General features: G+C 36.9%; 5 protein-coding genes and 1 pseudogene across 6 annotated transcripts; 3 read left to right on the top strand and 3 right to left on the bottom strand.

Moving 5' to 3' along the window:
• Positions 1–1,547: 1,547 nt before the first annotated feature.
• LOC148563417 (subtilisin-like protease 1 pseudogene) lies at positions 1,548–4,170 on the top strand (annotated as a pseudogene).
• Positions 4,171–7,180: 3,010 nt separating this feature from the next.
• Positions 7,181–10,430, bottom strand: LOC107640181 (subtilisin-like protease 3). The gene is made up of 2 exons (XM_016343731.3): positions 8,834–10,430; positions 7,181–7,842 (listed from the first exon to the last, which is right to left on the bottom strand). Exons 1-2 carry the CDS (start codon positions 10,416–10,418, stop codon positions 7,181–7,183), a joined length of 2,247 nt encoding a protein of 748 aa, XP_016199217.2. The 5' UTR covers positions 10,419–10,430.
• A 617-nt stretch (positions 10,431–11,047) lies between these two features.
• On the bottom strand, positions 11,048–14,939 carry LOC107642986 (YTH family protein). The gene is made up of 9 exons (XM_016346512.3): positions 14,657–14,939; positions 14,264–14,366; positions 13,439–13,596; positions 13,048–13,299; positions 12,883–12,959; positions 12,505–12,799; positions 11,658–11,714; positions 11,513–11,574; positions 11,048–11,414 (listed from the first exon to the last, which is right to left on the bottom strand). The coding sequence occupies exons 2-9, from the start codon at positions 14,352–14,354 to the stop codon at positions 11,360–11,362; spliced, it is 1,047 nt and encodes a 348-aa protein (XP_016201998.1). The 5' UTR covers positions 14,355–14,366; positions 14,657–14,939; the 3' UTR covers positions 11,048–11,359.
• Positions 14,940–16,780: 1,841 nt separating this feature from the next.
• LDOX (leucoanthocyanidin dioxygenase) lies at positions 16,781–18,330 on the bottom strand. Its single transcript, XM_016346511.3, has 2 exons — positions 17,691–18,330; positions 16,781–17,606 (listed from the first exon to the last, which is right to left on the bottom strand). Exons 1-2 carry the CDS (start codon positions 18,188–18,190, stop codon positions 17,045–17,047), a joined length of 1,062 nt encoding a protein of 353 aa, XP_016201997.1. The 5' UTR covers positions 18,191–18,330; the 3' UTR covers positions 16,781–17,044.
• Positions 18,331–20,006: 1,676 nt separating this feature from the next.
• Positions 20,007–22,521, top strand: LOC107642982 (PGR5-like protein 1B, chloroplastic). The gene is made up of 10 exons (XM_016346508.3): positions 20,007–20,469; positions 20,568–20,683; positions 20,775–20,871; positions 20,965–21,065; positions 21,195–21,251; positions 21,348–21,424; positions 21,598–21,649; positions 21,828–21,938; positions 22,026–22,123; positions 22,219–22,521. Exons 1-10 carry the CDS (start codon positions 20,268–20,270, stop codon positions 22,286–22,288), a joined length of 981 nt encoding a protein of 326 aa, XP_016201994.1. The 5' UTR covers positions 20,007–20,267; the 3' UTR covers positions 22,289–22,521.
• Positions 22,522–22,553: 32 nt separating this feature from the next.
• On the top strand, positions 22,554–24,220 carry LOC107642983 (expansin-A7-like). Of its 2 annotated transcripts, XM_088488609.1 has the most exons (5): positions 22,554–22,692; positions 22,806–22,904; positions 23,019–23,214; positions 23,290–23,605; positions 23,738–24,220. In XM_088488609.1, exons 3-5 carry the CDS (start codon positions 23,049–23,051, stop codon positions 24,048–24,050), a joined length of 795 nt encoding a protein of 264 aa, XP_088344735.1. In that variant the 5' UTR covers positions 22,554–22,692; positions 22,806–22,904; positions 23,019–23,048; the 3' UTR covers positions 24,051–24,220. The 2 variants fall into 2 exon arrangements, with proteins under 2 accessions (XP_088344735.1, XP_020978738.1); XM_021123079.2 differs by lacking the exon at positions 22,554–22,692 and having other exon boundaries at positions 22,765–22,904.
• The last annotated feature ends 2,638 nt before the right edge of the window (positions 24,221–26,858 follow it).

Below are 26,858 nucleotides of genomic sequence, written 5' to 3'. Positions count from 1 at the left end.
CCCTTGCGGCGACGAAGGACGCGGGCAGCGATGGGTAACGTCGCCGGTGCGGGGAACGCGGGCGGGGATGGGGTGTCTCCTACACGTCGACGGCCGCTCGGTTGCTGCACGACAGAGGCTCCACAGATGATGGCAGCAGCAGAGAGGCTAGACGGATAGAACCTGTAAACGAGAAGGCCTTTGGTTCGGACGGTTGTTCACTTTGCCGGAGGAGCGCTAGCGTTGAGTGCTCTCCTTAGCGAATGCATGTTCAATTTTGGGGTAGGGGAAACGGTTTTGATTGCTAGGTCAAAAAGGAAGTAGCTGATTAGGATTGGTAAAAATAGAAATAGTTAAAATTGAAATTTGAAAAAAAATTAAGCTGTAGTGTCTTTTAGTTAAAATGGACTATTTCCAAAGTCTATTGTTCATATGTTGATTAAATAAGTCATTAGTTATCTAGCATTACTCGTTTAATAAACATATCCATCGGTATAATGAGATGTGAGAATAAACCAATATTAGTTTTATAATGAGTAAACATCATCTTATATCTTTTATGTATATTTCCAAGCCTTGCAAAATGCAGGCCTTGGGTCACATTCTAGTTTTAAGATAACTTGTGCCTTTAATTTCTTACCTATAGTATCTAGAACTTAATTAGCGATGCCAATAATGACATATGGCAATGTCCCGGTGGTACCATATAAGTAACACCAAAAATATTAATATTATGTGTAAAGAAAATAATATATGTAAAAAAAATCACATATTTTAATATATATTTTATAAACAACTAATTTATAATACAAAAAGTCATAATGGCCAATAATTTTAATTAAATTTAATCATTATTCAATTAGTAGGTATCATTTTTTTTCAAATGTCTCACGTGTGTACTATGAAATTTTAATTTTATTACTCATTCTTTTTTAAATGCTCGTTATTTGCTGGTCTAAAATTTAAAAAAATACTCTACTGTATAAACAATGAAAAATTTAAATAATGTGAATAACAGACTAAAAATTTGGCCCAATGAAATTAAAAAAAATACTCTATCTAAATGATCCAATCAAAAAATCCTATTTAATTCAAAAATTTTAACTATCTATTATACTCCAATTTACTAAAGCAAGCTTCTTCCCCAAATCCTCTACAGTTGCTGCTGTTGTTTGGTCACAACCATCCTTATTATCGCCGCCGCGATCCTCCTCACTGTCGCTGGTTCATCAACAAAGACCCTCACCGACGTCGCTCTCCTCCAGACCAGAAACAAACGGCGCCACTGGACTCCTCGTCGCTGTCGCTGCTTGACTTGCCAGACACTGTCACCGACGTCGCTCATCCCTAGTAAAATTACTATCCACTTAAGGATAAAAATAATTATTCGCATACATAGGAAATTGAACATCCACCATATTTTAATCATATATATATAACTAAACCCAATCCAATCAAATAACTATCCACATAAGAATTAAAATAATCATCCACATACCTACTAAAATGACCATCCTGAACTGGCCATTAAAGTAGCTTCACTGAAAGGTCGTGGTAAAAACGATGCAATGACTAACATTGCTACTGCTCCTTCAACGGTTCGACAACTACTGACAGCGGCCACTGCTGAGAATAATGGTAGGCAGTTTCCTTCCGTGATGGTGAAAGATCGGTGCACCTCGACGGTTACGTGCCTCTTGAGCTATTGGAGGAGCAATGACAAAAAGTGCACATGGTTTGAGAAGATCATTATTTTTGGGTGAAATGAGAGAAGAGAGATCCAAATGAGAGTGTGTGGATGCGAGTACGTCAATGTTAAGCGACAAAGTAAATAATGGAGTTAGGTCTCTATCTTCTTAGTTATTATATTTTTATTAACTATCGAGTAATGAGCAATTAAGCATTGATCTGAGGACTGTGAGGGAAATAAAAAAATAAGGGAGTAAAAGAACGAGGGAGTGAGTGCTGAGTAGGGAAGGCACATTGGACTGAGCGTCAGAGGAGAAGGCGCGTTTGACTGACCAACAGAAGTAGAGGAATGTCAGATTGAGCAACGGAGGGGAGGACCGAGAATGACAATGTGAATGAAAGAACGGAAGAGGGTTGAGATAGAATGAAAATGTAATATGACGGTATATTAAGAGGAGATTATGTTGTCTAATCCTAATAATTTAAATTTAAAAATTAATTATTCTAATAAATTGAGAATCTAATTTTAATAATTAATTTAACTTTTATTTTTAAAATCATTGTTTAAGTTATTCAACATTTACGTTATTTACTCATACCTGTTCATAAAAAATTGAGAAAATACTCAGAGTGGTCCCTGAACTTGCACTCGATACTCAAAGTGGTCCTTAATCTTGCACTGGCCTCAATATTATCCCCGAATTTGACACAAGTGTTTCACGGCCGTCCCTGGAGCATTTTCCGGGGAATATTCCTTAACGGCGCGCTGACGTGTATGAGAGGGGCCACGTTGGATAGGTAACGGTTATTTGATGTGGCAGTTATCTTTTTTTAACTCAATTTAGTCCCTGAAATCATTTATAACCCTAATCCTCAATTTATCACGAGAAACCAGACTGTTTCCTCTTCTCTGCTCTGCTTCGTCTTCCCCGGCACCGTTGAGCTTGAGTTGAGTGGAGTGGGTCATGATGGGTGGAGGCAGCAACTATGTAAGTAGCTCCAGTAACCGACGTTCAGAGAGAAGCTGTGGGAGGAGAACCACCAGACGCAGTCAGGAACGAGTTCCAGATAGGTGTGGGTGTGGTAGCCGACCCGTCCTGAAGTGGTCAATAACAGAGGCGAATCCAGGGAATTGCGATCGGCGCCTTTTCAGCCATCCAAAGCGGGATTTTCGTCAGTTGCTCGGCCGCTAACAGTGGTCCTGAATACGGCACTTTGTCAAATGAAGCTCCATGGATTCTCACCGTTGGTGCAAGCACCATTGACAGAAAAATAGCAGCACTAGCAAAGCTTGGAAACGGTGCAAAATATCAAGGAGAAACTTTGTTCCAGCCCAGTAACTTTTCGTCAGAGCTATTGCCACTTGTGTATCCTGGTTTAAATGGAAACAATGAATCTGCTTTCTGCACACCCGGATCCTTAGACAATTTTGATGTCAAAGGAAAGGTTGTGGTTTGCGATTTAGGTAAGATTTCAAGTGTTCTCAAAGGACAAGAAGTTCTGAGAGCCGGTGGTGCCGCCGTGATTCTGACCAGCCCAGAAATCGTTGGCTACAGCACCCCCACCACTGCTTACCCTCTCCCTGCAGTGCAAGTAGGCTTTGGCGCAAGTTTCGCCATCAAATCTTACATAAACTCATCAAGCACAGCACAAGCAACGATCTTGTTTGAAGGAACAATAATTGGTGATTCACTTGCACCAGAAGTTGTTTTCTTCTCTTCAAGGGGTCCAAGCCAAGAAAGCCCTGGAATCTTGAAACCAGACATAATTGGACCCGGGGTGAATATTCTAGCAGCATGGGGTGTCTCCGTAGACAACAAAGTACCATCGTACAATGTTGTCTCCGGCACTTCAATGTCATGCCCTCACCTCAGCGGCATTGCGGCTTTACTCAAAAGCGCGCATCCTGATTGGTCTCCGGCAGCTATTAAATCAGCTATCATGACCACTGCGGATACAAAGAACCTCGGAGGCCTACCCATTGTGGATCAAAGGCATTTGAACGCTGACATTTTTGCAACCGGTGCAGGACATATTAACCCTAATAGAGCAAATGATCCTGGTCTTGTTTATGATATCCACCCTGATGATTACATTCCTTATCTCTGTGGATTGAGTTACACGGACAGAGAGATTGGAATTCTTGTTCAAAGGAAAGTGGTGTGTGCCAATGTTAAGGTCATAGCAGAAGCACAACTCAACTACCCTTCATTTTCTATTATATTGGGGACTACTTCACAATACTACACTAGAACGTTGACCAATGTTGGACCAGCAAATTCAACCTATAGTGTGGATATTGATGTGCCTTTTGGTTTGGGTGTGAGCGTAAACCCTTCTCAGATAAGGTTCAGTGAGTTGAATCAGAAGGTTACATATTCGGTGGAGTTTATTCCACAAGTGAGAGAAAATAGAGGAAACCATAGCTTTGCTCAAGGTGCTCTCACATGGATATCTCAGAAACACACTGTTAGGACCCCCATTTCTGTTATTTTCAAGTGATTACATTTATACATGGAGTTAGCAGAGGGTGATGCTCGAAAAATAAAGGGAATGTAGTGTCTGCACAAGTTTCAAGGGATAATGCTCTTGCCCGCGGAATGCCTGTTATGCAACTTCTTTCTTTTTATTTTTTAAACGGAATTGATTTATTTCGTTCACAATAGCTTTTGCTCAAGACGTTCGACCTTACAATTCAAATAGTTCAAGTGTTATTGTCTCATTCTTCAACTTGACCATGTTTTTACTTTCATTAATACCATATATGTATCATTAAAACACTTCATGAAAATGTGCTATTAAAAAGTCTTTAAAAAGTAAGAGTAATTATCAATAAGATACAGAATTTTGGTGATGTTTTTCCCTAAGAAACACAATAGAAATATAAAACAGGTGATGTTTTTACTTAAACCAAAATTTAAATGAGATGTTATATTAATGACTGCACCCTCCACTCAAACTACTTAAATTTCAAATACACTAAAAATACCTTAAGGTATTGATCCAAATTACCAAATTGTATCCTCTATCCTTAATTCTCAAAAAAGAAAACAAAAATAAATAATAAAAATACAAAATATTAATACAAATCTTTTCTAATAATAATAAGAGAAAAGGACAAATAGGTTCCTCACCTTTTGCTCTGCGGACATTTTCGTCCCTGAGCATTTGAAAATACTTTTAAATCCCCGACCTTCACAAATTTTGGACTGATGAGTCCCTCCGTCAAATTGTCTCCGTCAGACCCATCGGAAAAGTCTGACGTGGCTCTGTGCGGATGACGTGGCATGACTGGTTGACACCTGGACTACTAAATAGAAAGCTACATTCAAAAATTGGACAATTAAGTCACTGCACCACTAAACTACGTCGTTTTGCTTTGATCCCTAATCTTTAAATTGATTGCGTTTCTTTTTGGAGGCCAATGGTGAGGAGCTCAACCTGCATCAACCATGGCTATCAACCATGGCTGCTAATGGAGAATCATCAACGTCGAGAAGAAGCCGCAGCCGCAGGGAGTAAGAGAAGAAAAATGCCAAAAATGCAGGATAGTTCGTCAATGAATTTTCATGCAGCTAGTGGTAGATGCACAATTAATTGACTACCATAATTTTTCCTCTAAGTAATGGACAAACCTGCCATGCTTTTGCAACAAAGATCTACGAACAAACTGAGTTGGATGAGCAGTTAGGACCAAATCTACAGTCTGATTCTTCAAGGCATCAAAGACTTCTTGAGGGGTCTTGTTCATTTGATTCACAAGCCTCTTGAAGGTCTCTTCTAAATCTGACTCAGTGATGGCAGAGTTCTCATCCACAAAATCGCCTTTCTTCAACAGCTTAATCCTTCTTCGGTAGGCGATTTGAACTTCTTCTGCCAAGTTAGCCAAATTAAGCATGTGAGAAAATGATTTGGCCACAACAATAGAGTCCCCAGCATCAAGACCAGTCAACAATCAACATGTTCCCAAGTTCCTCCAATTTGTGAGGATCATTCTCCCCTTCGTTCTCTGCTGACAACTCATAGCAGTTTTGAACCTAGGATACATAAAAAATTACTCAGACCAATGAGATACAAATTCTTTGTAAGCAGTGAAACAGAAACAAATAAGCAACAAAAACACAAAAAATAAAACCAGAATTAACTCTAGAAGGCCCATAAGCAAGTGGAATTTATCTTATTTTAGTAAAGCATGAATCTATATTTCACTAACAACACAACTTTTCATCTCAGAACACAAAGAATCAAAATTTGACAAATGTCAATGTTCCAAGACAGAAAAAAGAAAAAAAAATCACAGCGTTGAGCTAAATCAAGAAAATTTTACATCAATCACAACTGAACACAAAACTAAACTTAACAAAGCTAGAATCTTTTAATGACCCAAAAAAAAAACAGAAAAACTAAAATTCATAAGAAACACCTAAATCAAAGAGATAAAATCAATCCAACTCAAGTCAGATCAGTTAGAAATTTATTTGAATGCAGATATTGGTGAACAATAAACCACAAGAAAAACTAAAAGGGTAATGACATAAATTCCTAAAAAAGTTGTCTTAAACATTCCTCTAAACACTAAAAGAACAATTCAAAAGTAACCAGTCTCACCTCATTGAATTTAAAACAAATCCTCAAATAAAAATAAGAAAATAAAAAAAAATTAGGAAAAGAGGTGCTAGGAAATTACGGTTTCTTCTCTTACTCCCCTGCGACTTCTTCTCGACGTTGATGATTCTCCATTAGCAGCCATGGTTGATGCAGGTTGAGCTCCTCACCACTGGCCTCCAGAAAAAAACGCAATCAATTTAAGGATTAGAGATCAAAGCAAAACGACGTAGTTTAGTGGTGCAGGGACTTAATTGTCCAATTCTTGAATGTAGCTTTCCATTCAGCAGTCCAGGTGTCAACCAGTCATGCCACGTCATCCGCACGGAACCACGTCAGACTTTTCCGATGGGTCTGATGGAGGCAATTTGACGGAGGGACTTATCCGTCTAAGATTTGTGAAGGTCGGGGATTTAAAAGTATTTTCAAATGCTCAGGGACGAAAATGTCCGCAGAGCAAAAGGTCAGGGACCTATTTGTCCTTTTCTCTAATAATAATAAACCAAATAAACTTGGTACCAAATGAATCTTAATTCTCAAATCTCAATACATCAATAAGCTACATTGTGTGGATAAGGCATCAATCAAGACTTCTAAAATCAATCAAGTTATCATTGTTGATAAGCAAAACTCTCCAATTCAGAAATACATCCATTAAACACCCAAAATTGAATGTTAAGATTGCCAAGCTTAATTAAATGCAAGCCAGCATTAATACTGAGATTAACTTTAGAACCTGGCATAAATTAGTGTTGCAATTACATGCATGGAGACTCCTAGCCCTAGTAAAGATCTTTATTCGTTTACTCTATGCAATACTAATATATATGACACTAAAAGAGTAACAAGAACTTTGAAATGCCGCCAATAATTAATCCACCGTATGATTGTAGCATGCTTCAAATTTTCAATTGAAGATGACAGATATAGGGATGCTAACTGAGTACTCTCCAGACAGAGACACCCACTTAATAGAGCCCTGAACAAAAGTGTTATTCCCTCTGAGACTTTCATCTTCAGGGATGAACTCAACCAGATATGTAAGCTTCTCTTTCACCTCTTGGAATGTTAATGTGGCAGGGCTTATGCTCATTTCAACAGCCAAAGGCGCTTCAACTTCCACAACATAAGTCGAATTTGCAGGCCCAACATTTGTCACTGTCCTTGTGTAGGACTGTGAAGTATTCCCCATTTCAATAGAGAATGAGGGATAGTTGAGTTGTGCTTCCTCGATGATTTTTACCTCAGAGCATCTCACTTTCTGTTGCAAGATAGTACCAACTTGTTTGTCTGTGTAACCCAAACCACATAGATAAGGAATGTAATCGTTTGGTTCAATATCATAGATGAGTCCTGGATCATTTGCTTGGAGAGGGTTGACATGTCCAGAGCCAGTTGCAAATACATCAGCTGGTTCAAGCCATTGGTCCAATATAGGTTCACCTTCAAGGTTTGCTTTGTGAGCAGTGGTCATTATTGCTGATTTTATGGCAGCTGGGGACCAGTCTGGGTGAGAGTTCTTCAACAAAGCAGCAATGCCACTGAGATGAGGGCAAGACATTGAAGTACCTGAAACAAGTTAAATGTTATTCATACAACAATGTTAATAGAGCAATATTTGTTTCCTCCTTCAAACAAGTATATGTCTCTTAATGTCTTTGTAGTACTCTGTACTAATTTGCGCGTATCAATTCACAATTAATCTGTATATTAAAACACTATAAGTATATTTTTTACATAAAATATTTTACATATGACATACTGCGTACTCGTAACAAGACGGAATATATGGAATGTAAGTTCAGTCTGAGAAGAGAAAACTCCAATATAGAGGTGAAGATTGGAGAAAACATCCTACGAAAAGTTAAAAGTTTTAAGTATCTTGGGTGCATCATATAGGATAATGGAGAGATTGAACAGGATGTAAATCATAGGATCCAAGCAGGTTGGTCAAAATGGCGGAGTGCATCTGGTTTTATATGCGACAAAAAAGTGCCTTTAAAACTTAAAGGTAAATTCTATCGCACCGCTATAAGACCGGCTATGCTATATGGTACGGAGTGTTGGGCGGCTAAAGGGGAGCACGAACATAAGCTGAGTGTGGCAGAGATGAAGATGTTGAGATGAATGAGTGGTCATACGCGATTGGATAAAATAAGGAATGAAGATATAAGGGAGAGAGTTGGAGTAGCACCCATTGTGGAAAAGATGGTTGAATCGCGTCTCAGGTGGTTTGACATGTGAGAAGAAGACCGATAGAACATCCAGTCAGGAAGGTGGATGAGATGGAAGATAGACAAAGGGCGAAAGGCAGAGGAAGACCTAAGAAGACTATCCATGAGGTGGTCAAACGAGATCTACATGTAAACGGTCTCTCTTTAGACATGATACATGACAGAGCACAATGGCGTCGTTTGATTCATGTAGCCGACCCCACTTAGTGGGACAAGGCTTTGTTGTTGTTGTTGTTTGTATACTGCGTACCCGCTCATATATCAGAACTTATTGCGTGCCATGTAACTGTGACAGGCCTATAAAAATGTTATATGGTAAAGTGTACCTGAAATCATGTTCATTGGTGGAAAAGCGTGGTCCAAAGAAACAGGCCATGCAGCAAGAATGTTCAATCCTGGTCCAATTATGTCTGGTTTCAGAATCCCTGGACTTACATTGTTCGGACCTCTGGAGGAAAAGGAAGCAACAACTGGGGCAACTGGATCTCCGATGATAGTTCCTCTAAACAAGACTGTTGCTGTTGGTGCTGAGGTTGAATTTATATATTCCTTGATTTCTAATCCAGCTTGGTAACTCACATGTGCTGCAGGAAGAACATGAGGGTCAGCAAGGGTAGTATAACCTCTAATCTCACTGTTCATGAGGATCATGGCAGCACCACCAGCCTTCTTAACTTCTTGTCCCTTGTCTATTCTTGCAATATCTCCACCTATCTCACACAATACTACCTTACCCTGAACATCCACACTCTCCAATGATCCTGGAGCACAGAATGCACAAGATTCATTTCCATTTTCTCCTGCATACACAAGTGGCAATAGCATTGGTGCAAAGTCCTTGGGTTGGAATGCTGATTCCCCATGAAATTCTTTTCCATTGCCAAGTTTGGCTGATGCACTTATTTTTCTGTCAATGGAGCTAGCACCAACGGTGAGAATCCATGGAGCCTCATTGGACAATGTACTATAGCCAGGACCTTCATTCCCAGCTGAACAACTAACAAAAATGCCATTGCGAATGGCTGCAAAGGCGCCCAATGCAATTGAATCTTCAAAGAATTCAAAAGGGGGTCCTCCAAGAGAGAGGGAAAGTATGTCCACGCCATCTTCAATGGCAGCGTCCATACCAGCTATGATTGCACTTTCATAGCAACCATCAAGTTGGCAAACTTTGTAAATTGCTAAATGGGCAAAGGGTGCCATGCCAGAAGCTGTACCGTTAGCATTGCCAAAGATACTTGCACCCTGCACAAACCTCCCTGCGGCCGTGCTGGCCGTGTGAGTGCCGTGGCCAACATCATCGAAAGGAAGATCCCTGCTTGAGTTTTTGACAAAGCTTCTTGCCCCAATGAGCTTGTTGTTACAAGTCCTCTGCTTTGTAAACTCGCAATGGCCCTTCCATTTTGCCGGTGGAGAAGGCATTCCTTCACCAGAAAATGATGGATGTGAAGGGTTTATTCCTGTGTCCAACACTCCAACTATGATGCCTTTGCCATAGTTGGAGCCTCTCCACAATGGGAATCCAGTTTGCAATCCCATGAAGCCTGGACTATGAGTTGTGTGTAAAGAAAGGATCCTTTCGGCCCGAATCGACACAACCTCCTCCCTCCGTTGCATGCTTTTTGCTTCTTCTGCTGTCAGTTTCGCAGCAAATCCAGACACCACGTTTCGGTATGAGAAAACAAGGCGCTGCTGGTTCTGAGTCTTGGCACTATCTGGTAGAAGTGAGTTGTACCATCCATGCAAGTCGTCATATTGAAGAGAATCCTCACCCTGAGGCTTTTGGACGTAAACAATGTAAGTAGTCAATAGATTGCTTTCATTTTCAACTACCATTTCCATAGCTTCTTGTGCTGAAGTTGCACAGAAAGTTAGAATGAATACAAAAGCAAGAAGCAATGTAAGTTCCATGCTGTTGGACGGTTTTCCATGCTTGGCTTCAGTCATGTTTGCACTTTTGATCAAGTAGCAAAGGTGCTAGTTTCTTAGATTGCCATCAACTAGCACCTCGTGTGTTTATAGAATGTAGTGTGGAGTGAAGACAAATATGGGATATGGATGTTAACGATGCCATAGCTTTCATGTTAGGGAATGTTTGAAGATTGAACGCCGTTCTTGACGGGAAGTACAACCAGCAAGAGCTAGCTGGTAAGCTATTATCAATGTAAGACATTTGAAAATAGATTTCAGCCTTAGTCCTCATCGCCAATGATCTAGGAATTGCAGATAATAATAATAATAATAATAATAATAATAATAATAATAATAATAATAATAATAATAATATGAAATGTTGATTTAAGTCCTTTAACATCTTTTCTAGCCATTTCGAGTATCGAAAGCAACTAACAGAAAGTATCAATCACATTTATATGTAATCCAGTGATCTCAATATCTACTATAACAGTTAACAGAGAATATAACAAACCAGAGCATGAGGTTTGTATTCTAAAATCTCATAACATGTTTGAAGTTTCAATATCGCCTGAATCCCAAAAATCTCATAGCACGTTTAAAGCATTTGAGTTTCTTCCACTCGCTAAACCAAAATAAGCATCTTTTTTATAGACAATTATCCAGAAATTATTCAGATTAGAAAAGTACATACATAGAGTGAAAGTTATTGCCAATCTAATTCTACATTCTGTACAAACAGCTCAACAGGACTCAATTAAGCCCTGTGAGTTACTCACTTAATAAGAGGTACAATACTACATCTTAATTCTAGATAAATTACAATTAAATTTTGTTTCACGAGTTCTTATGGAATAGGGCCACCCTAAGAATGACAACTCCACAAGTCCAGGATGCAAAACGTCTCCATGTTGGAGCAGTTATATCCAACGCAAAGATTACTGATTGCGCCTTTGAGAGCTGGTCCTGTCTCTATCAAACTCGTCTAAATTGCTAAAAAAATAAAAAAAAAATAAAAAAAACCACTAAGGAATCACATAATTGACTTTCGGTTTGAAAAAAACAATTGGTATGAGATGAAACTTTTTTACCTATCATCACCATGCGAATTACTTCTCAATGATTCCGTCTGTTTGAAAGATGGTTGAGCTGCCTGTAAGAACTTAAATGGTTTAGTTATGGATTCATGTGATAGAGACATGAAAATAGTGAAATAATAATGATATGCATACTGACACTGAGGCACAATTGTTTCCTGCATCTGCTATGGATCTCCAAGTATTCTTCATAGGACTGTGTTAAAAGTACATAAATCAGGAGACAATCTGAATCATAATAATTTATTTCATTCTAATATATAGATTAGGGGGCTGCATTGTTGATGCATGCAAACACCTAGAAACTTGAGGAGAGGGGGAGTACAACACGCAGGAAATGACAATTCCTCTACACATCTGTTGACAAAAGAGACTGTTGGGAGGTATATAGATTAGGGGCTATATTTTTAACAAGAGTCTCTTCCAAGTTAACGCCACATGAGCCATAATATTCCTGTTCTTTCATAAATAATAGCAAAAGAATCCTCAATCCTTGTGTTGGAGCTTATTAATGATTAATTGGGTATCCATTATAGCAACTCTGCTAGCATGACTAAGATGTATATAGTTAGATCATTTATTTACCATAGTTAGATCATTCATTTTATATCTTTACTCTAGTTAGTACAGCTGTACAATTAGTTAGAATAACAATTTTGTTAGTCACTTGTATATAAGACCATTCTTTGTATAGTACAGGGAGTGATTTTGCCACACTAAGGGAAAATCTTCAGCTCTATCTTCCATATTCTCTCCTCTCCTTATTCTTCTTTCTTCTCTTTTACCATTTTTCTTTCTTCCTTTGCACATTCTCACCAGCTCACTAGCTCAGATGCCAAGTTTCAACACATTGTGGTTTTCAGTTTGTCAAATTGTAAAATTCATAGCAATTCATCATATTCATAAGGACAACCAAAACAACAACTTGCAAGTGAAAAAAGACAAACAAAACAATTGACATGATAAAGGAGGAAAATTTCACATACCATGTCAAGAAAATCATCCTCTGTTAAGGAACTAAAACGAGCATGTTTAGTCCCTGACACTTTTGATGACACAGTGGTGGTAGGCAATCTTTTGGTGATTGTTGTCCCACTGAATCTATTGCTTGCTGAATGAAATTGACTTAACTCAGCTTGATTTTGGTAAAGCATGGAAGAGTATGGCAGGGACATTGACCATGATAAATGGAGTGGATGGAAGTTATAGTCTTCACCTCCCACAAAACCCCCTGATGTCTTTGAATGATGCCCTTTCCAATATAAATCATCTGTGGATGAACTGCAAATTCATAAACCAGTAAGTAGAAGCCTTCTTCTAGTGTAGTTAACAGCACATTATCTTTCACCTCTAACAAGCCGTACCTCATCAGCAGGCCATCCACCTCGTTTTTACCGTCAAGGAGTTCACAAAGAGCAAGACCAATATCTGGTGATAACTCCTGCAAAGGGTACTTGATGAGAGACTCATAAAGTCATGCAATATGAGCACAATTCTGCAAGATCCACGAGAGAATAATAATCACCAACCTGGCAATCTCTACTAATTTTGACAGGTTTGTAGTCATTCAAGGGATTCTTCAGATGAAGAGTCTTATGAAAGGGAAGGTCATTTAAACGCAGCCATTTGACATTAAAACTGCGACCCCAAGGATTACCCTTACCACTACCCTCATTCCAAACATTATCTCTCCTCCACCCAATGGAGGAAGTCATTTGTGCATATCCTTGGAAGCAGCCACTCATGTTGACACTAAATATAAGGATTACACTATCTGAATTCTGCAAAAACATGCAAAGAATCATCAAGAGAATTCAATTTAACTTATAGTGATTTCTTATTATATTATTTGCTGCACTAATGCCAATAAGAAGTTACTTCTAATAAATAAACTTGAGCCAAGACAAGCAGGGATCTTACATGAAAAGCTTCTTCCAAAATGGGTTCGTTCATGACTTGAGTAGCCCAAATTCCTTTCTCAACTGATAAACGGATGTTTTGATGATTTAAACTCTTAATGATAAAATATTTTGTATTATATATGCTTTCCACTCCAGTTCCAGTTGTCATACTCATACCTATTTGACAATGAGAAAGTCCAGCTTTACCACCCCTAATTATATTAATGTATTCAATACACTAACTTGAGTTCTCTAATAAAAGATTTACAGACAAATCACAAAACAGAAGCAAAAAGAAATTACTGCCATAATGAAAAGAAACAAAGATCATAGGAAAACTGCATAAATGCTCATGCTTGTATGCATATATAGAGGGTACGAAACTGTATTTATGATTTTTTTTTAGTCTCTAATATCATTCTTTAGTATTGAAGTCAGTGATTCTAGAATACACTTAGTGTAAAGTTTGGTAGCTATTTGCTTTCACTAATAAGAAAGTCTAAAGAGTCAGCACTTTTATTAAAATCTGGCCAGCACTCCAGTAAAAAAATAAATAATCTCACGCCATTAGATGTAATCTCACACTGTTAAAAATATTAATAATGATTAATTGATAGCTACAAATCACAAAACCTGCTGGCCCCTAACACTCCTCTTGACTAAAAAATTGTAACTTTATCCTTTTTTGGGTCCATCAGTTTGTCCTATATAGACTGTCTGTAATCTTAAATACATAATTTAATCCCCTTCATTCAATCCCTTAAAGATAATCCAAACAACATCTAACATAAAGGCTATTTAATTTAGAAGATATGTAGGTGAGAATAGAACATATGTCGACTACCTGGGTCATCTGAATTTCCAATGTCATGCTTCCATTCAGTGAGCGAAGAATCAACTACGGATGCATTTTCCTTTGCACTATCAGAAGACATATCCTAATTGACCTGTCATGAAAGTGTGAATGTTTAATTAGACCAAACACTAAAAAGGGGAGAGAAGAACTGAGAAGGGAAACAAACAACTATGCTGAAAACATAGATAGCTACACCATTCTACACAAACAGCTATATCTCTAAAACATAAACGAACTGAGCAACTTGGTTTCAAAAAGTAAGGCCGGTAAAGTAAAATACGGTACTAATTATAAAATTTGAAGGAAAGATGAAGAGGCTATCAATGTTGTTATCGAGAAATTGTAGATGAGGTTGGAAGAGAGAGAAAGAGAGAGGCTCACAATAAGGGAAAAGGAAGGAAGTGGGATTGGGAGGTGGGAACCCTAGCAGTGCTGTGGCGTTATCAGCTCCGGATTCTGCTTCTTCTTCTTCTTCTTCTTCCACCTTCGGCTGCGGCTAATGGCTAATAAGTAATAACAAGTGAGAAGTGACAAGTGAAGTGAAGTGAAGTGAAGTGTTGTGTTTTGCTGCTGCTACTCACGCCTTTCTCTCTCACCCAAGCTATTTCATTCATAAAATCTTAGCTTCTTTGCTTTTTTTTCTTTATTATTATTATTATTATTATTATTATTATTATTATTATTATTATTATTATTATTATTATTAATTCTTTTTTAAAATTTCAGTTGTCATGTTGTTCTTGCACAATGCTACTAAAATTCAACTTCATTCTCTTCTTTTTTTTTTCCTGCGCAGTGTTGTTTTTGTTTGAAATGACACATAAATAGTTTCTAATTTTCTAGGCTGTGTTCTAGATTTCTAATAGTGTGACAAGCATAAATTAGTTTTTGGTTCTTCTGTAATACATTTTTTTGCTTGTTTTAGTTTAGTTTATTTGTTTTTATTTTGGTCTTAAAAATTGAATTTTTGTTCATACGATTATTATGTATTTTTAATTATATATATATATTTTTTATTTGATTTTTTTAATAAAAAATTTCATATATTTTGTGTAACGAAAACATACACTAATTTTAGTCTTAAAAATTGAGTTTTTGTTCATATGATTAGTTATTTCTTTAAATTAGCAATTGATTTAAATAATATATTCAAGTTATTGCATTCGAATAAATAAGTTTGACAATTTATTCTTGATAACCAACCTCCAAAGAATATTTTGGTAAAAAAAATTACCATGTAAATAAAAATAACATTTTTTTACATATACGTTAATTATTATATTACTCTATACTTTTCATTTACATTTGAGTATTTTACAGTATAGTTGAAGACCTGAAGCCTATAGTCATTTATGAATTATGAATTTATATTTTTTGGACGGATAGTCTTTTATGAATATATGCTGTTCCTGCCGTCACCCATTTTTGTCCGGATTTGTGATTGAAACCTTTAATAGTTAATTAGAAAGCCCAGCCCAAGGATAAAATCTTAAATGGGCCAGACTTAGATTTGGAAAAGACCCAAGCTACCTAATTGGTGGGCCATCCGGGTTGCCAGCTACTTCTACGACCATCATAAAAAAAAGTTTCGTACACCAAAAAAAAAAAAAAACATCTATTTAATTTTGCACGAAGACTTTGGTCAAGTTGTCATCTTCTATACCTTGCATTAGGTACACCCGGATTCGAAATTTGCTAAGACCAAATAGTTGATGAAACTTTTAAATATTGGGTGTCTGAATGAATTTGTAATGCCTAAGACTAGAGCTGTCTAATTGATCTGAAAAAAAATCCACGAATTTTCCAATCTCCAAACCTACCACGACATTCTCCACTTTGCCACCGTCGGATACGGAGGAGATCATGGTGCTAAGGTCGCGTTTGGCTCTGACGATTGGAGACGTGGCTCGGGAAGAGTCGTGACAACGTGTTGCGGGGGCGCCGCCGAACTAGAGTATGCCACTGTCGCCTTTTCTTTCATCCACTTGTGTGTGTATTAAATAGTTTGATTGCTGCTGCTGCAAGAAAAATGTTGTTGTTGAAAATGTGAAGTGTAGTTATGATGAGCCATGGCAGCTCAAATCAATGTGTTTGAAGCTGCAAATTTTTTTTATTGTTTTTACTGCTCTATGATTTATCTACTCTTGAAAAGATGCTTTTGAGGTCTTGTAAATGAGCTTTAATATTATTATATTTAAATGATGTCTTACTAATGTCAATGGTTTGGAAAAGAATTTGGTGATTGAATTGAATTGAATTGATGATGTTAATGGTGATTGAAAGAAGAAGAAGAATTGGGTTGTGTTACTGGTTAGTGTATGAAGAATGAGGAGTGGACGATGAAAGTGGAGGAAGAAAAGGAGAGTGGTCGAGTGGAAGAGAAGGACAAGATTGGAAAAACAAATTTGGATTCCTTAATAAATTATTACAAACATTTGAAATAAAAAAAGCATACTTCACCAGAAAAAGAAAAAACAAAAAAAAAACTGCAAGAAGCCAAGAATATACCTACCAAATTGGTTTGGATTATGACGTACCACAGCTTGTATCAATCAAATCCGAAAACATAAATACATCAATACTCTTCCTTGCTAGAGGAAATGGCAACAAAAGACAGAGAGAGAAATGAGAATCCAAAATAGCCAACCAACTTAAACTAGTAAAATAGAGGCCTCATGGATAGCCTATTATTATAGACAAACTTCAAAAACTCGGTATTGGTACACATGATGATGATGCTTAATAATTATCATTATCTGATAACGATCATCAGTTAGGGACACCTTCCTGAGTCTTTCTGAATAATTTGTGCTGAATATGCTGAGCAAAAGTGCGAGGAGGAAATAGTGCTGGCTCTGCATCCGTGACAAGCTCCGGCAGGGGCTTCAGTATGATCTTCTCCTTAGGGGGTTCACAGAAAACAGCCCAAGATATCCGAACCTTTTCCTTGTTGACCAAACCCCTGTGGAGAATGCTCTTGTACTTACCATTGCTGAGGATCTCAATGGTGTCACCAATGTGCATGAGGATGGAATCCGGGACACACTTTGCTGTGATCCATTTGCCCTCATAGTAGAGCTGAAGACCGGGTACCATGTTGTGGAGGAGGAAAGTGAGTGAACTAACATCTGTGTGAGCTTCAACTCCAAGTGCAAGTTCTGGCTGGGGACAAATAGGGTAGTAATTGATCTTTAACTGAAGTAGAAGCTCTTCCATCCCTCCAACTTCCTTCTCCAGCCTCCCTTCTTCTAGCCCCAGACAAAGAGACAGAGCCCCAAGAATCTTGGTCGCTAGTCCTCTCAGTTGCCTTGCATACTCGCTTGTAACCTCACTGCAAAAACACATACATGTATACATATTTATTTAATGACACATGGTTCCATTACTCATCAAACCAAAGATGCAAACTACTCACGTATAATCACAAGGTTTCTTGGGCCAGATTGACAAGTCACGCTTATCCTCTGGGAAAACAAGGTGGAAGAAGTAGTCTTCCCACTCAAGCTGTCCACTTGCATTGTTAGCAAGCTTGCTTCCATACCCTTGAATCTTGCCAGATTCCTGGTCGTTGGCATACTTCTCCTTCTCCTCTATCGGCAGCGAGAAGAAGGTCTCCCCGGCCTTCTTCAAGCGGTCGATGAGGTCTTGGGGGATGCCATGGTTGACAAGGTGCATCACACCCCATTCCTGCGCCGCCTTCTTGAGAGTCTCATGGCACTTGGCTCTCACAACCTCATCCGGAGAATCGATTTCCTTGAGGTCAATGGTCGGAACTTGAGGGCCTTCCTTCTTCTCTTCCTCAAATACGTCACCTATGTTGGTCAACTCTTCTTGTGGCCTCACATACTCTTTGGGAATGGATTGTATCCCACTGCTTGCTAAGCTTTCAACTCTTGAAGCCACCCTAGTTGCCATTGTACCCTATATGTATCTAGGTAGGTGCTAATAATCGTTTGTTCTTCTATGAGTTTGTCCGCAATGAATCTTGTCTATATATACACACCCCGCCCTTTCATTCAGTTTTCTCAAGGCAATTGCAACAAATGTGATGTGTATGTGACTCTATAGTTTAAGAAGTGTGTGGGACATATTATAATATTATTATATGATGTGATTATGATAGTTATCACGTGAACTTCTCAACCGGCCACTCAACATTCAACATTCAAACATTAAAGGTTGGGTGGCAGCTAAAGCATGATCATCATTGCACAAAACCTTGCCTAACCTTCCCATCTGTCTCTTCGCCAAGATTCTTCTTTTACCAACAAGAAAAATTATCTGGGTTATTAAAGGTTACAAACCAAATATACAATTTAAAGAAGCAAACAAATTGGGGATGGAAAAGGAACGGTTGATACGGTAAGAGGCGTGCCACCAAAACCCTCAGCCACATGCTCCGCTGCCCATTGATACTGTAATATTGTTGTAGACTTGTAGCTAATTCATGATAGTCCAGGAGAAAAAGATTTCAATGGAGAGCAAAAATAAACATACGAAATTAATTTCTAATTAGTTAATATTAGTTAATTTTTTATTATAAAATTATTTTTTAAATTTTTATTTCTTAAAAAAGATTTAAAATTTACTGTCAGAATTTAAAATTTAAAATTTGGAATATAAAATTTAATATTAAAAAATGGTTACTATGAAAAAATTGACTCCAACTCATAATATTGATTCAACATAAAATCAATATGCTGAGAGCTTGAGAATCTAATTCATATTTGTTATCATTGTAAAAAAAATTAATTAAAATAAACGCTTATAAAATTGTGTATGGGATTATATATTTAAATATCCATTAATAAAATTATATTTTTATCAAAGTCAATAATCCTACTGAAGAATCATCAAAAATAGATATAACTCATAAAAATTAATCCTATTGAAGAATCAGTTACTAGTACCAGCTGTAGAGAGTAGAGACTTTTGTGGTTGTATTACTGGAAGAGTGATCAATTTCTCTTAAATTAAATAATAAATTCAAATTCAATATTATAATAATATCATTCATTATAAACTATAGTTATTAGAATCAGATTAAAGTGGTCAATTCAACCAAAAATCTAATAAATTAGAGAATCGATCCGTTTAAATTTACATTAAGATCGGACTTGTAATCACATCGGTCAACAATGGTCAAAATCGTTAAAAATTGGCACTTCTCTTTGAACCACTTGCAAGAACTACATAGATTTACGGATAGACAAGTACTCCACTATACACAAAAGAGACCTCTTTTGTTTTAGAATTAATAGCAAAATGCAATTAGCAAGAATTAAATATGGAATTTTACAATCACATATTTACATTTGTTGTTCCAATTCTGACTCTTGTACAACTATTGTAGAATTATGGGGAGGTCACCATGCTTCAATATTATTTGGGATCAATATTATTGGAGGATCCTGGTTAAGTTAGATTACATTGATCCAACATTATCTTGATATTCGTTTTCCTTTAGTGTTGCTCTAAGAAGTGTTGAATTATAATAATATTTTGATTTTGATTAAATTCTCTCCTTTAATACTTGTTCTTTGTCTTTGATTCATTGTGTATTGATACTGAAAGCCACGGAGGATGCAACTACTGTGGAAGGCCACGTGGGTAACACATTGCTTCAAAACACATCCACGTGGACAGGTCCAAAGGGAATGCTAGATTTTTGTGTGTGGACACATGGTGAACGATGAAGTCCACAAGTCACAAGACATGTCAGAGAAAACATACGGTGAATCAAAACAAAGTTCCAAAGTGATGTCTCACACAGCAGAAGCGAGAAGAGAAGAAAATTGAAGAAATGAAAGGAACCAAGAATAATAAAGTGGTTTCAACTCCCTCCACACGTTTGCTTCATGCCTTATCTTTGAGCTCGCTCTCCCTCAGTCCAAACAAAAACCACCCTCCCAACTTCCCCAAATGCACCTGGTTCCACATAACACTGCCATAAACACTGCAATCTTCTTGTAGTAGTACTATATCCATCACCATGGCTAGCAAGTTATTAGCATTTGCATTGGCACACCCTCGTGCTCCTACCCCAACACCTCTCATTCCGATATCTTCAACTACTTCTTCCTCTTCTGTTAATTTTGGTGCCCACCACCTTGTTCAAGTAAGTGGCCGCCACTTATGTCTCCGCCGCCGACTCTTGATGCTCTCCCCCAAGGCCACTGCCGATCAGCAACAAGGTCTTCTTTTGTTTCATATCTATCTATCTATCTATCTATCTATCATGGTTGGTCTTAACACTGTTGATTATTGTTCCTAATTGTCTCTTTCATTTCAGGCAAGGTTGAAGAAAATGATGGTACTGATGATGGCAAAATCTTACAATATTGTAGCATAGACAAGAAAAAGAGATCAGTTGGAGAAATGGAGCAAGAGTTTCTTCAAGCACTCCAAGTATGAAACACCCCTCTAAAAGTCCTAACAACTCTTTAAAATTTACCCTAAGTCCTATGAAACACCCCTGTTCTTCTGCTTTGTTGAGCAGGCATTCTATTATGAGGGGAAGGCGATTATGTCAAATGAGGAATTTGATAATCTAAAAGAAGAACTCATGTGGGAAGGGAGCAGTGTTGTCATGCTAAGTATGGAACATATCTTTAATTTTCTGACCCCTGATACTGAACTACTGATATAAAAATAGTATGATACATGAATGACTTCCTCTTGACGTGTAGGTTCTGATGAACAAAAATTCTTGGAAGCTTCCATGGCCTATGTTTCTGGAAAACCAATCCTGAGCGACAAGGAGTTTGACCAGTTGAAATTGAGGCTAAAGGTTTGCTACAGCTATATATTTTGTTGATGAAACACTTTGTAGATTATTTTCTGGCAGAGAAATTTGGAAATACAGTTGCAATTTATAGACTAGATGTACATATCCAGTGATTCCACTGTTGTTTTCTAGATGGAAGGGAGCGAGATTGTGGCCGAGGGTCCACGATGCAGTCTTCGTAGTAGAAAGGTACTTATCATTATCATATGCATATGCATATGCATTTTTTTCACATGTCAAATTCTTATTTATTCCTTAGTCCTTACTAGTAACTACAATTGACAGGTTTACAGTGACCTATCTGTTGACTACTTAAAGATGTTTCTGCTCAATGTCCCAGCAACTGTGGTTGCATTAGGATTGTAAGTATAACTCTCTTTCCATGTCCCAGCAACTTAACTTATTGGTCTGCCTTGATTTTTCAAGAATCCATAGTGAATTCACATATTCCATTTGGACTGAAACAAACCAGCTTATAGTTGGCATGGTTAGCATAATTTCCTAGTGCCTCAAATTTTCTTAATTCATGTGTTAGGTTCTTCTTCCTCGATGACCTTACTGGTTTCGAGATCACATATCTTCTAGAGGTATGCTCTTTTATTTCTCCTCCTTCTCCCTTCTCCCATTGCTTGCTGTATGCAGTTTGATTGTTGGTTGTAATAGCATCTGAATTGGTTTTGTAGTAAAATATGAACAAAGCTAAGACAATTGAGACTTTGAGAGTGATTCCTCTTATATGCATACACTGTTAATTGTTGAATGCAGCTTCCAGAGCCGTTTAGTTTCATTTTCACATGGTTTGCCGCTGTTCCCCTCATTGTGTGGTTGGCTCAGTCACTTACAAGTGCTATTATAAAGGATTCCTTGATTCTAAAGGTACAAGAATTTCTGTTACACTGTTTATATTTTGAGGTTATACCATACCATACCATACCATAAACTAAAGTAATTTGTTTTTTGAAGGGTCCCTGTCCTAACTGTGGTACTGAAAATACTTCATTCTTTGGGACTATACTTTCTATTTCAAGTGGCGATTCCACCAACAAAGTCAAATGTGAAAAGTAAGTATAACACTATTTCACTTACTCATTTTATATAATAATATTTGTTTATGATAGATAATTAGTCTGACAATCGAAATTAACATTATGCTCAGCTGTGGTACCGCATTGGTGTATGATTCAACTACAAGATTGATTACATTACCAGAAGGAAGCAGTTCCTAAGTGGAGTACGTGAAGATATATATAAGACACACAAATGGGTAGTGACTAATTTTATCAAGTCAGAAAACAGTGGTGATAAATCACTATTGTAATATGTGCCACCACTATCATACTTGAAAGCTTTAATTATATGAGCTTTGTGTAGCATATATTACCAAGAATTGTTCATACACCACTGGATGAGATAGTGCAATCAGGATCCTTATTCCTTAATTAAGACGGTCGCCGATCAAGTTCAACTCCAAATTCCCCTTCCCCTGTATAAGAATTGTGCCAAACAACCCTTAAAAGAATTATTACATTGACTAATGAGAATTAATTTTCTAATCTCTACCCGGTGGATGAAATACACCAAACAACCCAACGGAACCTGCCCGCACGTTATCTTCTCATAAGAAAATCAGGTTGTAATATAATATATATTCCTCTTTTTTTAATATAACTATGAATTCTGGAAGAGTCATCCTTGCTAACAAAATCGTATAGTTCACTTACTAAATATCAATTAATTCCTAAGGTCAATATTGTGGCGGCGGGAAACAATAGAAGAACGACAATATATTGTGGTGTTGACTTTCGGAAGATTAGAGGCACCATGTTCGTGGAGATCACGAAGGCAAGTTCTTAGTTACTACATACGTGTCCAAAGAATTTGGAACTTTATATATATAAGGAATTGATGTACTTGTCCGTGACCATGGTCGCATTGCATTCCTTTTCTAAGGAACAGTAATATCTGGCACAATTCCAACCTATAATCATGGCCTCCGTTCTTCAATGTCGTGGCTGCTTTCTAATTGCTTTTACATGCATCTTCGCAACATTCATGGGGGAGTCAAAAGTAGCAATGGCAACATTTCGACCAAGTAGCTGGGCTCTTGCACATGCTACCTTTTACGGTGATGAAACAGCTTCTGCCACCATGGGTATATATCTTATCTTAATTAATTATTCCTTAATTACCGTTGCTTATCTTAATTAATTTCACTATGGCTTCGAAGGAGGAGCATGTGGGTACGGGAATTTGTTTCAAAGCGGTTACGGGACGGACACGGCAGCATTGAGCTCAATGTTGTTCAACAACGGGTATGCGTGCGGGACATGTTACCAGATAAAGTGCTACCAATCAAGTGCATGCTATAACAACGTGGCCTTCACAACAGTCACCGCCACCAATCTTTGCCCTCCAAATTGGTCCGAGCCCTCCGATGACGGTGGTTGGTGCAACCCTCCGCGAGCCCATTTTGACCTGTCCAAGCCGGTCTTCATGAAAATTGCCCAGTGGAAGGCCGGCATAGTCCCCATTCTATACCGCAGGTATAATAATAAGCTTATGATTTGATAAATTTGACCAAATTGTCGACTTAATTATTAACTTTACATGAATATAACTGCACATGAATTTTTACCACGTAAAATATTTCTCTTAACTTATTGGTTAACTATTAGAGTGCCATGCCAAAGAAAGGGAGGGCTTCGATTTAGTTTCCAAGGGAATGGATACTGGCTATTGGTGTATGTGATGAACGTGGGAGGCGGAGGAGACATTGCGAGCATGTGGGTGAGAGGAAGCAGAACGGGATGGATTAAGATGAGCCACAACTGGGGGGCTTCGTACCAAGCGTTTGCGACTCTGGCTGGGCAGTCTCTGTCTTTCAGGGTTACTTCTTACACTACTAAAGAGACTATTATTGCATGGAATGTTGCTCCTTCTAATTGGAACTATGGACTCACTTACTCCTCCGCTGCCAATTTCAGATAAATGTATGTAATGTGACTAAATAAGTCTGAATCTGTCGCCACAAGCGCATCGGTTCCCTTGTTTATTAGATGATTTTATGTGAAGATCATATTTAAAAATTCTTAGATGAGATAAGATGTTTGATTGATAATTTTCAAATTTTATCATGATACAGCTGCTTTTTGTTACTTTGCCCTTCTCAGACGTAATCAGTGAGCAATGTCGTCTTTTCCATAAGTGATTGGGTGACATGCTGGAAGTAAGACTACTGAAACAAAAAAGTGCAGTTGTTGCGACTTGTGACTTCTTTATCTTCCTCTCAAAGAAATACATATGCACTATTTTACATCAAGGCTTGTTAATTATATCAGTTCTCTGTTCTCCTGTGATTATTTTCTCGTGTACACAAAAAAAAAAGTTATAAAATATATTAAAATATAAAATACACATAAAAAATAAATTTATATTTATATATATAATATTATTAATACATAATGATTAATTTAATGATTAATTTTTTATATTTATATAATATTTTTGTTATTCTTATATATCTTAAAAATCAAAATAGATGGCTATTTTTTATTTTGTGTTAAAGGCAAACTTTTTTTATTAATTTCTAAAAAAAGAAATAAATGGTCTAATTTAGACAACAACAATAAAAAATGTAAATGCCAAAAGAATACATCAAAAAAGAAAGAGTGAATATCCCATCCTACCCCTGACAATTATCTCGAAAGGACAACGAGGCCTAATCCGGTCCCTGATAATTTTTTTTGGGAATGACCTGTGCTAAAAAAAATAACATTGATTTTTTTTGACACAGAGACCTCGTTATCCTTTCGAAGTAATTGTCAGGGACCAGGTTGGTTTTTTTTATCAGGGACCGGGTTGAAATTTTTTTTTGTCAGGAACCTCGTTGTCTTTCGAGGTAATTGTCAGGGCTGATTTGAGTTTTTCTCAAAAAGGAAACATTAAAATAAGGGATGTAAGAAGAGAGACGGTGAGACTCTGTTCGTTTTTGGAGGAGAACATTGAAGAGTTTAACAACGAGATTTCTCACTACTGCAACAGTTTTTTGTAGCTGCATCTCCTTTTCAAAAACCAGTTAACTGCGACTAAGCCAAATCTTCCATAAGGCTGTTGTAATTGTGGATTTCCTTCGGGGGTTGAATTTTCAATAATAAGGTATAACGTTGTGCTCTTCCACCACTGCTAGAGGTCCGATTCTACAGTAGATAAATTCATTTTCAAATCTTTGGTGGCAGTGGACAATTAATTAAGCAGTGCATGGCTTTATTTTAGGATATTCTTGTATTTAGGACATATAGCTTAGAAATTGGGAGTTCTAGTTTTGAGATGTTGATTCATTGGAAGGCTTCATGGATAGCTTTTTAAATAAAGAGTTTAACTTTTGCCGGAACTTTGATGAACCAAATTGATTTTCAAATTATCTTTTGGGTGAAAATTTCTAGAAGAAATTCTATTTGGGCGTGAAAAAATTTGAATGCAACTGTATAACCAGAATTTACAGAATTAAACCCACTCTTTAATTTATTTAGGCTTCGATTTCTTTTAATGCCGAGTATATTTTGAGTCATAAGAGGCGTTAATAAATGATGAATTCCAGTAACCATTGATCAGAAGTAACTGTGAAACCCATTGAAAATTTTGGTTAAGAGACAATGATTGAGGTCCGTAGATTATATCAGTATTATCACCCCACACTTCTTCAAAGTTAAAAATTAAATCATCCCTGCCTATTTTTCATTTTAGACTTTTTTCCTAAAACCTTTTGCCTTCCAAGATACTTCATCCCCAAGATGGATTGATTTTTGGTTGGGTTTGTATAATGATGAGAAGGAAGAGTACTTGCTTTTGAGTATTTTATAAACTAGAGAGTTGGTTCTAAAATTAGTCTCCAATCTTATTTTTTTTAACATAGCTAAATTAAATGTTTTCAGGTCTTTAAAATCTAATCTTCCTTAGTTTCTATCGTGACATGAGCGCAACTTGGATGAGCTCTGTTTTATGTTGTTTCTAATTTGGACTTGGACCTCTCATTATGTAAGAATCAGTACCTTAGCAAGTGTGCAAAGTGTATATTATGATTACTGATTAGTGAGTGTGCTCATCATGTAATCCATGAGAGAGAGAACACTTTATTATAATATAGAGTGTCCAATTCAATACTCAATACATCTTGTGTTACATTATTTTCTTAATCCCACCAGAATTGCATTACGACAAAATCTAAGAGACCAGCACTTTTATTAAAATTTAGTTAACACTTAATTAGTAAAAAAAAGAGTAATTTCACACTATTAAATAAAATCTCATACCATTAAAAACACTAATAATAACTTATTAATGATTACAAATCACAAAACTTGTTGATCTCCTAACACTCCTCTTATATTATTTTCTTCTGAATATTTTTTATTAGCATATCAAAAAGTTTTAAGCAACTTAAGGGTAAATAGGAATAGTGGTAACAATTGCTTTGATTAGAATCTGTGTTTCACTTATGGATAATATTGGATTTTTTTCATATTTAAAGCTTTTTTTGAGACCTTATCTTCAATATATTTGAATTTGTTTTATTTTGATTTGTTAACAATCACAAAAAGATGAAGATATTTATCTTGAGAATTAACCTATAAAACTTGTAGAAACTAATCTAAAATCATTCGAAAATTCTCGAAAGTATTTTGGTTGAAGAAAATCGACGAGTTATTTAGATTAATAATCTGACTACTAACTCGACTATATTCTTGTAATATATGATTATTTTTTGACCCAACTAATTTACACATTAATTTCAATGTT

This window comes from Arachis ipaensis, chromosome B5, assembly GCF_059453495.1.
Source record: "Arachis ipaensis isolate K30076 ecotype BB chromosome B5, ASM5945349v1, whole genome shotgun sequence".
NCBI lineage: Eukaryota > Viridiplantae > Streptophyta > Magnoliopsida > Fabales > Fabaceae > Arachis > Arachis ipaensis.
Note: the sequence above shows the minus strand (reverse complement) of the source record. Positions and strands in the feature narration are given on the sequence as shown.